The sequence below is a fragment of the Silene latifolia genome, chromosome Y (genome assembly GCF_048544455.1).
Source record: "Silene latifolia isolate original U9 population chromosome Y, ASM4854445v1, whole genome shotgun sequence".
NCBI lineage: Eukaryota > Viridiplantae > Streptophyta > Magnoliopsida > Caryophyllales > Caryophyllaceae > Silene > Silene latifolia.
Window position 1 is genome coordinate 445,691,412 of NC_133538.1, and position 13,334 is coordinate 445,704,745.

General features: G+C 40.9%; 1 protein-coding gene and 1 non-coding gene across 2 annotated transcripts; one reads left to right on the forward strand and one right to left on the reverse strand.

Annotated features, from left to right (window-relative positions):
- Positions 1 to 864: 864 nt before the first annotated feature.
- LOC141636258 (small nucleolar RNA R71) lies at positions 865 to 972 on the reverse strand. Its single transcript, XR_012540881.1, has one exon. It is a non-coding gene; the product is annotated as a small nucleolar RNA R71 (small nucleolar RNA).
- Positions 973 to 12,018: 11,046 nt separating this feature from the next.
- LOC141632733 (uncharacterized) lies at positions 12,019 to 12,711 on the forward strand. Its single transcript, XM_074445249.1, has one exon. It carries the CDS (start codon positions 12,019 to 12,021, stop codon positions 12,709 to 12,711), a length of 693 nt encoding a protein of 230 aa, XP_074301350.1.
- Positions 12,712 to 13,334: the final 623 nt, after the last annotated feature.

Sequence of the window (13,334 nt, forward strand, 5' to 3'; positions counted from 1 at the left end):
CTTGATAGACTTTTATTCATAGCATTTCATAACGCAATTCCCATCTCCTTGTGTTCGACCCCTTGTACTAAATTCATTTGTGTCTAGGGAATTTTGTCTTTGATTAGGTGTGCGACAAGCCTATCAAATTTTGGCGCCATTGCAGGGGAGCACGGTTTTATTGCGTTTAGAATTGTTGATATCTATATTGTTTTCTTTTGTCTTGAGGAACACTTGTTCCTTGAGACTGTTGCTTACAAGTTTCTTGAGATTGTTGTCCTATGCCCATGTCTTCTCGCATTGGAGAATTGTTTCCACCTGATTTCGAGCCCGAGAAAACCTTGCGTAGAAGACGACGTTTTTTGAAAGAAATTAAAGAGGCCGCTTCTCCCGTGCAAATTGAAAGCGCAAGAAAGTCTTACGTAGACGATCTTCAAGCATTTGAAGAGGAGGAAGTTTCTAGTTCATAATCATCACCACCACCACCACCACCACCATTTCCAATAAAAAAAGATGGTGAAACTTTCCAATCATTTCAAGCCCACCATGGCTATGCTCCCGGCGGGTATCACTACTACCTAAATTACCGCCCCGGAGTTCGAGATCAAACCGGCTTTTATTAGCCTTGTGGAGAGGAAGCAATTTAGGGGAAGTCCTTTGGAGGATCCCAATTTGCATGTTCAAAATGTTTGTGACTATTGCTCCATGATTCAGCAAACGGGAGTCACTCAAGCTCAAATAAGGGAGATACTTTTCCCTTTCTCTTTTGAAGGAAAAGGAAAAACTGTGGATCAATAGCCTTGATCGCACCGCCATGGGAATCACCAATTGGGAAACTTTGGCTCTTGCTTTCTATCAAAAGTTTTTTCCATCGGAGAAAACTCAAACCTTGTGGAGCCAAATCATGGGATTCCGCCAATAAGCACTAGAGAGCTTGTATTAAGCTTGGGAAAGGTACAAGGAGTTACAAAGGAAATGCCCACATCATGGGTTGGATGCTTGGTTCCTAGCTATAACATTCTACAATGGATGTTGTGCCGAGTCCCGAAGAATTCTTGATTCCGCCAACAATGGGCGGTTTGATCAAATTGACACGGATATTACTCATGCCACAATTGAATCCATGTCGATTCATGATGCCTAATATATCAACTCCTGGAGCTCACCAATAAAGGTAAAGAGGAAGCTTCTGACATAACCATTTTGAAAGCTCAAATCCTATTTGCTTCAAGAAAAATTGGAGGCTCAAAATGCGGCTTCCTCTTTTCAACAAGTCAATGCCATGTCCTCTACAAGCCAAATTGTTGTTTGCGAAGGTTGCGGAGGTGCGGGTCATTACACCGCTCATTGGAAAGCTACTATTGAGGAGGTAAATGCTTTTCAAAGTTTTAGACAAAGTTCATTTCAACCGGTTATATTTTCAAATACTTATAACCCGAACACGAAATTTCACCCGAAATTGTACAATGTGTTAAATCCTCAACCACAACAAACTTTTGTGCCTCAAACCCAACAATAAAAAAATGCCTATGTTCCACCACAATAAAGGTAGAATTACCCACCGGACCATCAAAGTCAAAACTAACAACAAAGGCCGCCTCAAAAAAATTTCCAACCGACCCAAGGTCCACCACCCCGAAATGTCCAACAAAATAACCATGGGGGGAACAAACTATAAGCCTTGGTGATGCAAATGGTTAAGGCTCAAACCGTGTTGGTGGCTCAATATCAAAAGAGTGACCAAGCTCACAATATCGCAATCAAAATCCCAGAGCAACAAATGGCTCAAGTAGCCGCCTCTAGCTCTCAAAGGAAGATGGGTCAAATACCGCCCCAAGGAGAGCAACCACATGAGACGGTTAATACCATAAAGTTGAGGAGTGGTAAGGGTTATGATGAGCCATCCATGACTTTGGATGATGATGTGGTAAGTAAAGAGACCAAGCTTGGGGGAAGTGACAAAAAGAGGGCTAGTGAAGAGCCTCCCATTAAGATTCAAGTGATATTTCCTCACCGCTTAGCAATGTTTAAGAAAAAGAGTAAGCTTGGTAACAAGGATGATGAGCCCCCTATGCCTAAAGAAAGTTAAGAGGTACTTGTGGAGATGGAGGTCTCTCCTAATGCTAAGGAAAGTGATGCCGTGTCAAAGAAGGTGGATGATCATATTATGGTTGAGAAAGAGAAAGATGTGGAGGATGTTCCTCCAAAGAAAGATGTTGAAATTCAAGTACCATTTCCCCACCGCCTAGCTAAGAACAAGAAGGAGAGTAAGTTCGGTAAGTTCTTGGAAGTTGTTAAGAATTTATAAATTACCATCCTATTTATTGAATTGCTTACCCAAGTCCCTTATTACTCAAAATTCATGAAATAAGTCTTCTCAAAGAAGCGATCCTTCAATGAGGTTGAGACCATAGCTTCCACCGAAGAGTGTAGTGCACTCTTACAAAACAAGTCCCCCCCAAAACTTAAGGATCCCGGTAGTTATTCTATCCCTTGCAATATAGGCACATATACAATTGATAAGGCCCTTTGCGACCTAGGTTCTAGTGTAAGAATCATGCCCTATTCCATTTGTGAAAAACATAACATGGGTGTTTTAAAATGCACTAATATTACTTTACAAATGGCGGACCATTATTTAAAGCAACCTTTAGGTGTCTTAGAAGATGTGCCCGTCAAACTTGGCAAGTTTTTCATACCCGTTGACGTCCTCATACTTGATATGGTCGAGGACTCACAAACCTCAATTATATTGGGTAGGCCATTTTTGCACACCGCGGGCGCGTTAATAGATGTGAAAAATGGGAAGTTGACCTTAGAAGTGGGCAATGACCATGTTACCTTTAGCAAGAAAAACACCATTAAGAGCCCAATGTCACAAGAGTCTTGTTATTTACTTAACACTATGGACTCTATTCTTGTTTCTTCTAAACCTCGATCCTTACTGACGGATCTGCTGGAGGTCGATATTGGTGTTGATTGTTTTACAGGTGAAGATTTTACGAGCACTAATAATAAGAGTGCTAAGAAAGGTTATTCATGGAAGAGCATGAAGTGGATGCGGAATGTGAAAGAAGTTATGAAAGAAAGCTCGAATGATGGCGAGCTCAAGGACAAAAATTGATCAGATGAGCTTCTTATATCATGAGGGACGTTAAACCAGCGCTTCTTGGGAGGCAACTGAAAAGCTTTATCGCATACCTAATCAAAGATAAATAACCTAGACACAAATTAATGTAGTAATAGGAGTCGAACACAAGGAGACGGGAGTTGCTAAACAAGTTGTTATAGAGTGAATTCTATCAAGATCGGTTAACATATGAATGATTGGTTGGAAATGGAAGAAAACAATAATGATAAAGAAATTGTAATACTCCGTATTTAATAATTATATAATAATAATATTTTATTGATACGAGTTATGTTGAGACGGAATAATAATGATTATAATAATAATAATAATAAAACATTATACATGTATTACACTCCCGCCATATATATATATATATATATATATACATATATATATATATATATATACATATATATATACATATATATATATATATATATATATATATATACATATATATATATATATATATATATATATACATATATACATATATATATATATATATATATATATATATATATATATATATATATATATATACATATATATATACATATATATATATATACATATATATATATATATACATATATATATATATATATATATATATATATATACATATATATATATATATATATATATATATATATACTCCCTTATCCTCATCCACCCAACCCTTATCATTTCATTCACCATTTCCAGCACACAATTTAAGGGAAATCTTAGAGACAGGAAAGAAGAGAGAAAAGAGAAATAAAAGGAAGAGAATAGAGATCGTCTTTTGTCCCTCCGCCTTAAGATCGTAAGGTAAATCTTCTTATACTAGCCTTTATTATTTATTTTATACCTTTAACCCTTCCCGACCTTGACCCGTCTTTGACCACCCTATAGGCTGCCGTTGACCGCCCATTAAGGGCTTTGACCGACTATTTTATATGGGTTTTTTAGGGTTTTGTGATGCGGGTATAAGGCTGCTGTTTTAGGGGTGTGTCGGGTCGGGTTGGGTCCAGATTTTGGGTGGTTATTGTCGAGGGTGGTGAGGTGAGTAGAGTGGTGGTCAGTGGTGGTAGATATGGCGGCTGGAGGGGGCGTTTTCATAGGGAAAAAGGAGGGATGTCAGGGAGTGTGATGTTGTGTCGATTGTTTGTTGTTGTTGCTGCCATCGGGGTCATTGTTGCTGTTGTGGTTGTCGTGTGGTTGTAGCTGGGTGGTCACTGGTGTCGGCAGGAGGGGGAGCCGGTGGTGGCTGACGGCTAAGTGTCGGGGGTGGTTGGTGCGGTGTGTGTGTGTGTGTGTGTGTGTGTGTGTGGTTGTTGCGGGCAGGGGTGTGTTGGTATCCGGTATGGTTGTTGGTGGGGCCGTGGGTGGCTGATGCTGGCCATGGCCACCACGGCTAGTGGTGGTGGTCCACGGTGGCAGTGGAGGTGGCGTTGAAATGGTTGGGTGAATCGGGTTTTTGGGTAGTGTATAAGATGGGTTTGTTTGGTTTATTTCGTCGTATACGTGTTTGTATAAATATATTAGTATATTTATACGTATTTGTATAAATATATTTGTATATTTATACATATGTGTATATGTATTATATTAGTATATTTATACATATTTGTATACGTATTTGTACGATTAGATGAGTATATTTATACGTATTTGTATTATTATCGTATTTTAGGAAATGGGTTTTGTGAGACGGTTTTACGAGACGGGCCTAGATTGTGTGACGGTTTGCTTATGCGGATTTTCTGTGAGGTAGGTTTATCCTACTCAGTTTCATTGTCGTATTTATTTATTAAATGAGTCTTTTGGTCATTTAATTGCATAATGTGAGTCGTATTGCATGTTGTTGGTCATGACGACTCGACGAGTCGGGATATTTGAGGAACTGGTATCCATGACATGTTTGGTATGTCATGGTATATGTTGTCTGTCATGCATTTCATATTGTGACGGTTGTGATTGTATATGTTGGAGGATTCATGTTCTTGTTATTTGGAGACGTAAAACGGTTGGGAGACCGTCTTACGCTTAAGTCGCCTCTTGGAGCTTCCCACTCCAAGAGGGATGTGCACATTAATGGCTTGAGTTACAGAGGGACTCGTGTGGTTGAGACACGACGTCTGGCAGGGGATCCGGTTGGCTTCCAGACCTGGTACGCCTGGGTGTGTCCCGGTACCTGTTTGTGATTGTTGGTATGTCTGGGCGTGTCCCGGTACTAGTGTGGTTATCAGTATGTCAGAGCGTGTCCCGGTACCAGTGTGGTGGTCGGTATGTCAGGGCGTGTCCTGATACCGTGGTGGTGGTTGTTGATGGTGGTTCATTCATATCATAGTCATGTTGTATGTTCACACACCCGAGTTAAGTCACACTTTATTTATTTAATAAAACTGACGTTTGTGTGTCTGTATCTTTTTACACCTATCTCTTTTGGGGTGGCCTGTGTCGCTCCATATGATATCCTTTGGTCATATGGGAAGCAAGTTATGTGCAGGTTGTTTGGATAGTACGGGGGAGACGGGACGAGCATGATGATATCACGAGACGAGTCTAGTTGGCTAGAAGAGTATAGATGTCACGAGTTGTACTTTATTCATTTGTTTATGTTTACGTAATTCACTAAACATTATGTTCATTTATAAAATGTTCTTTGATTGGAATTTTGAAACACTACCTCGGGAAACCGAGATGGTAACGCTCCAATTATCTTGGCCGAATAGATGGGGTGTTACAAAGTGGTATTAGAGCGACGATTTTGGAACCTAAGACCAATGAACCCAAAAATGAATCTGGGAGAGTAAGTAAAATGAACCTGACATGAGTACCATAGGAGATCGGTTTTGGATGAGTAGGCGGCCTAATGCCAAAGCTAGTGCCTATCGTCTCAGTTGGTCACTACGTGGGTGGTTAGGAGTATGGGAAACGCGATGTGAATCATGATATGAATGCATGTGTGTCGTGGTTTTAATGTATGTTTGAATATGGCATTGAGTATAATCATTAGTGAAAGTGGTATGGATACATGTGTTTTGTTAATCGTTATATGTTATCGTATGATAGAATTATTTGTGTAAAATGTGATAACATGTGATGGATGCATAAGTAGACTCATGTGAGTAGTATATCGTAGATATGATCGGTGTATGTTGATATGAGGGACGGTAGTCCCGAATCTTGGCATGTAGGTATCATTTGCGTATTTAAGCTGGTTAGTGTCGTTGTTAGAGTATAATGATGATGGTTAGTGGTAGAATAGTTATGATTTTGGAGTAATGTACCAAAGATAGTGAGTGTGAAACCAAACCCTATCGAGTAGAGTAGTACTCGAGCATGTTGACCAGTCACTCGACCGAGTGGATGAGTCACTCAACTGAGTGGACAGCTCACTCGACCGAGTGGACCTGTCACTCGACCGAGTGGGCAAATTTAAGAAACTGGAAAACATATGAAAAAATTTCCACTCGATCGAGTAACCTGTCACTAGACCGAGTGGAGTTGCACTCGACCGAGTGCCCTAAGTACTCGGCCAAGTGGGCCTGTTTACTTGAGAAATTCGTGTAAAATTTGCTTTTTCTACCTTATCTTTTCATTTCTATCTCGAACCTCGTAACTTTCGCATCGATTTATGTTAAAATAATTCAAAATTTTCATATTGTAATTTGTTGTTTGAATTGCACTTTGCTACTTCACTTTTCTTGATTCGTTTTCTCAAATTTTGACCATGTAGTTGAGTTCATCTTCTTCATTTTGCAATTCGAAATGGTTTCTATATACACATGGTTATTCAAGTTTTATCAAATAATTGCATGACTTTGTTCATTTTTATAGTAATGGTTAATTTTCTTTGTAATTAGAGTGGTCAAAACTCAGATTTTTACGATAAATTTTTCTTTCCCACCATGGATGAGCTTGAAAACTTGTGCTTTTGAGTCGATAACCAAATTTTTATGCTTGTTCTTGGGTCAAAATTGAACAAGAAAAGGCTTAACGCTTATTGTTAATGTAGGATTTTATCCTGTATGCGAAAATTTCAATTTAAAAGTTTTGACTTACTTTTCAGTTCCATGAGTAAAACTTGTTTTAATCGTCTTACAAAGACTACCGTTATCCCAAGTGGTGTGGTACATTGTCTTAAAAATGAAGTTTTCGTTGCAAATTTTAGCCTAAAATTTTGAACTAAGTGAGGAATATGAACGTTTTTAATGTTACCCAAATATGATTTAATTGTATTGTAGAACTATAATATTGTTTTTTAAATTTTGTAATAAAATGGTGTGTATCAAAATTTCCGTCTTGAAGGTTGACAAATTTTCCGAAAAAAAATGTTGTGAAAAGTATGCATAAGCTTTGATTTTACGCTCGTGACGTACTTCATTTATTTCCTTATTATTCTAAGTTTCAATTTGTTTGTATTCGTGACGTACCTTATTCACTCTTTATTTTTCTAATCTTTGATTTTGGCATTTTGTGAGTTCGTATATAAAAAATTTTCCGTCTTAAAATTTTCTTTTCGAAAATGAACGATATACCTACCCGGATTTTGACTTTTCTAAGTTATGCTTTGTACCAATCCAATAGTAATACTTTGAACTTGGTCTATAATGACAAGTACCATTCTATGATGGGTTATTCCGTATTAAAGTTTTCGAGAAATTTGAGACAAATGACCTTTATGTAAACGTTTTAATATCACGTTTCGCATTTACGTAAATTTGACTAAAATTGCATATGAGAAAGAATATTTTACAAGTTAGTAAAGTGCTAAAGTTCAATCTTGAAATTGCATCGTCTTTTAAAGTTCATTATATTTCAAATGTGCTATTAGGGCAATTTTAAGGTGTTGACCATTGATTTCTTATCCCCTCCATGTTGTTTGATTTGCTTGCTACCTTTCCGTATCCGTTCTGGCTTATTTTAATTCCAATCATCCTTATCCATTGAGTTGACCCGGGATATCCGGGCATAGAATTTTGTGTGAGCCCCAAAAGAGTGTTTTCTCACCGTAGCTTTAGGCATATGTTTTTGACAAGACGAGTGGTTTTAGACATAGTCATCCAGTTTTATAATTTGGGAACACTAGGACGGTAGTTGGCCTATGTAATGTTTTAGTATGGTGAATCGATCATGAGAGACAATTTATAAATGATGAGCAAAGTGCAATCAAAATGGGATATTTAGCGATTGTGTGGACTCATAGATAGTGAACACAATTTGAAAACATGTGAGAGTGACCATTTAGCACAACTCAGATGTTTTGGTTAACGTATGGTTGAGGTAGAACTTGTGGAATTGTTGAGGAAATAGTTGAGGTACTCGGAGTGTCGAAAAGAGAGTGATAATATGAATTGCAAAAGTAGTTGGGGGATGTGGAGTTCGGCTTAGGATATGATGTGAGTGGAATAAATAGTGATAAGATTTAGGAATCGGGAATATGAGAGAGGGAGTGCTATTATGAGAGATGAGTTGGACATATTGTAAGTCGTAACCGACATTCAATGAGGAATTGTTGTAATTTTCGAGTGAATCCGTGTGAGGTGACCTGATTATGGATGAATTGAGTTCTAATAATCGGGGTATACATAATTGTGAATTTGGTAATACCAAGTTTGGTTTTGCAGCCATGAGAGCAAGAGAGAGGTATAATGTGACCGTTAACCTAAGTACATAGTCATGACATGTGAAAGTGGTTGTGTCGGACTCTGACCGTGAGAGTGTTAGTGTAGATGTTGCTTGTAAAAATTGCCTCCCAAACGTTATTGTGAAAATCCCCACGGTGTGCATCGTGATTGTGTTGTAGTGCTTGGTCGGTCCGCTTTGAGCTTAGATTTCGGTTACTTGTCGTTAGGAGCACCTAGACCAAAACAATATTTATAACTTCACAAACAACTCTACTACTAGTAAAGAGGCAAGTAAAGGTCGGATCCCAAGGGACGGGTATTGATGTAGGATTTTCGATTGCAAGTAGTGGTGTCAAGGAGTGTCACAATTTGGATTGAGATAAGAAGATCACTAAACTAAATAACAATAAAAGTAAACAAGCAAGATGACTAAAATGAGATGTAAACAATTGATTAAAAGCACTAGGGTGTCATGGGTTCATAGGGGATTCATGGGAATTGATCATACAAACATATTCTCAAATTATAAGCAAGCATTTATTGTTGTGATAGGATCGAGTTGGTTTATATCTTACAATCCTAGGAAGGTTTGGGTCCGGAGCCGAATCGTTAGATTGTACAACACCTACAAGTCGACTTAATCCTCCCTACTCAACTATATGCATGGTCTAATGAGACTTGAATTGGTTTATATCTTACAAGTCTTATTGAAAGGTAAGTGATGGATAAAAAAATACAAGGATTCATAGGCTCGCATTTCATCAAACATAACATGTGCATAAGTTGAGATCACAACAAGCAAGCAAATAAATTATGTGAACATATTAAATTAAGCATGAATCATCCCCCATGTTGGTTTCCCCTATTTCCCCATTAACCCTAGTTAAGGAAACTACTCACTCATTATCAAGTTTGACATGTTAACAAGGTTGTCAATCATATTAACAAAGCAAAACGTGATGAATAAATGAAGATTGTTAGGCCCAAAATATGGATATGGGCTGGTCTGGGGCAGCGAGTCTGGAAGCAGTGTGAGACTCAGGGCGTCAGGGAGCTAGGGTGGCAGCATCAGCGCGTAGTGCAAGACGTGGGCTTTGATCCGTATGGAAGAAGCATATGGAAATTCTATCACTTATCATATCCAATGAAGGAAAGTCCTATTCAGCGTCAAATTAGGAATAACTTGGAAGAAAAGCAAGAAACCCTAGCTGAGCAAGCTCCCCTATATAAGGGGCCTCAATGCAGAGAAGCAGGACCATCAGGAAATACAGGAATTATACCCTAACTTCCATAGCATAACACACGAACTATACTTCCTCCCGAATTATAGTGAAAATCTTGGTGGGAAAAATCCGTCTCCCCCTGCGGTTGTTTCCCGAATCGGGTTTTCCGCGTCACCAAAATCGCTTGTGTCATTTATTTACGCCGTGCATTCAAATTATCATACAACAAAAATCATAATACAGACCTAACGTTAAGACCGCTTTAACCCTAAATTGGTAGAAATTTACCAAAACAGTTTGGCGCCCATCGTGGGGCATAGTGGTCGTCTTCGTTAGCCAATCTACACAGCAAGCATAACATGTCCGGACACCAATAAACCAACTCAGGTAGCACCAGCGGTGCCCCAGCAACACGGGCACCATCCCCCTCAGCAGCAACACGGGTACCATATCCCTTTGCAGCAGCAGCACGCACAACCCCGGTTCAAACCACCAGTGCCGCCCAGATACCAGCCGTCAAGAAAACTCAAAGTTTCCAGGCAGCAGCAAGCCCATCTTCGGAGAGAGTCCAGACTAGATATTCGGGAGTCGTCCAGGGACGGCAAGGAGTCCCACAGCCTGAGAGAGGAGCACAATCTAGGCAATAGGTTCAGGCTCCTCCGAGTCCCACCAGCATCATGATAAGCGGGCTGGACACATTAGCAAAGACGATCCGGACAATGCAGAACGAAAACAGGAGCATGAGATCCCAGATGGAAGTGGACAACAATATCCTCCGAGCATAGATAAACGAGGTAGAAAGCCAGGCCGCTAATTCAGCCCCTTGGATGTAGGAAGACAGATCCAGGGGATCACCAGGAGAAAGTAGGGATCGGAGGCAGACGCGGGTGCTGTCACACGAAGTAGCACTCAGGTTTGACATGGACGCAACACCGCAGGCAAGAGGAAGCCTCTTCCCAACAAGACTAGGAGCATTGACACCAGATGATGAGCCAGCACGCCAGCACGCCAAGAGCCAAGACCCACTTCAGATGTAGAAGGGCGCCAGCAGAGCAGAGCGGCAGCCGCGATCCCGGTGATCAGGGCTCCAGTTGCAAATCAAGCTGAGTATGCCTGGGAAAGCGGCCCGGCTGCAGCAGCATCGCAGATGCACCAACCAGTAGCCTTAGGACAACAGAACTTCGTACGAGGGGCAGAACGTCAGTCACAAGAGCACCTGCGACCCGCCGGGAGAGAGACGTATATAAAACAACAATACCAGAAACTACGAAGCCTCCTCCGGAGGGTCCCAGGAATACCACTGCCTATGGAGATGGCTGCACCGGAAAGCTACGCTGACTCGCCTTTTACTGACGATATAGCTACAGTGACCTTACCAAAAGGATTTAACGTCCCAACAATGACCCTCTTCGATGGAACCACAGATCCCTGTGATCACATTAGCCAATTTAAGCAAAAAATGATTTTTACCATTGGCATAAGAGCTTCGAAGGAGGCATGTATGTGTAAAGGATTTGGTTCGACCGTAACCAGAGCAGCATTACAATGGTTCGTCGGCTTGCCTAACGGGACCATATCTTCATTCATCAATTTGGTCAACGCCTTCAATCGGGAGTTCTCCAGTAGCCGGAGAACATAGAAGCAGCCAAGTGATCTGTATAGGATCGTTCAGGAAATAGGTGAATCAATCAAAGATTACGTCACCAGATTCAATGCAGAGAAAGTCTCAATACGAGGCTACGACATGTCCACGGCCATCAACGCCTTCAGGCAGGGCTTGGATAAGGAATCAAACCTCTACAAAGAATTAACGATGTACCCTTGTGAGAGATTCGAAGAAGTACAGTAGAGAGCTACAGCGGCATTAAGGTTGGAAGAAGACATACAAGCTAGAAAAGGAATAACAAACTTCGACAAACTTAGCAGGAAAGTCTCAACAGAAAAGAAAGACGAACGAGCCAAGCCATACAGCAGACCCAATATCAGCAAAGTAGCAGAAAAAACCCAGCAAGTTGACGACTCCCAGCATCCTCCTAAGCTATCTGAGTATGGATTCAACACGGGAATGGAAGGGTTGCTGAAAGCACTAAGAGGCTTAGGGGATCAGGTGAGGTGGCCAAAACCCCCCACTCAGAATCGACCCAACGACGATAGAGACAACAACAAAAGATGCGAATGGCATCAGGACATAGGGCACACGACTAAAGATTATTATAGGTTGCGTAGGGAAGTAAAGTTCCAGGTACGATGGGGAAACTTGGACCACCTGTTATCACGTGGGGGCAAGCAGGACAGAAGGGAAGCAGTGAACCAGGTGCTTCCTTCTGCCCCACCCATATGCACGAAAATTATTAACGTGATAACAGGCGGATCCGAGCTATCGGGTTTGACATATTCCGCCGCTAAGAGGAAAGCCACTGAAAGTAAAGGGAATCATCCAGAAACTTCATACGGGGTAAGCGAGCAATTTACCCCGGTAACTTTCGATGAAACCGACATAGAAAGCAGCGCAGAGCAACATGACGATACCCTAACTATAACGTTATCCATTGGCAATTGCATCGTACGAAAAGCATTAGATACAGGGAGTTCTGTAAACCTCATTATGCTGGAAACCCTCAAAACCATGGGTTTTGATAAAGAGAACCTGATAAAGAAATCTGTACCTTTGGTGGGATTCAGTGGTGAGACTGCACATTCGGTAGGTGAGATAACCATCCCCACGTATGTTGAAGGAGTTAACAAACTGGTAAGATAGTTAGTCATCGAGGGTCCGACCACTTACAACGTGATATTAGGGAGACCATGGTTGCATCAGATGAAGGCGGTGCCCTCAACATATCATCAGTGTCTCAAGTTCCCAACGCCATGGGGTACTGTCACAGTAAAAGGGGATCGAGAGGAATCCAGGAACTGCTACGCTCAAGCCCTCAAAGCTACAACCAGGGTCGCCTCATAGCAATTACAAAACCAGGGCACCTCGAAAGAATACAAAGAGCCCCCTTAGAGTTACTAGACCAGGTCCACCGGGACAAGGAGCACCCGGATAGGACAGTATTAATTGGAGCAAATTGCAGTGAAAAGCTACGCAGCCAGCTGACTCAATTTCTGAAAGCCAACATGGACTATTTTGCTTGGTCCCACGACGACATGGTAGGAATAGACCCATCCGTTATTTCACATAAGCTAAGTGTGAACCCAGGCTGTACCCCAGTACAGCAGAAGAGATGAAAGTTTGCTGCAGAACAAAACGAAACCATTAACAAAGAAGTAGACAGTCTCTTGGCAGCGGGTAAAATTAGAGAAGTTAGCTATTTTGAATATGGCTTTCTAATGTGGTAGTTGTGCCCAAGAAGAACGGAAAATTGAGGGTATGCGTAG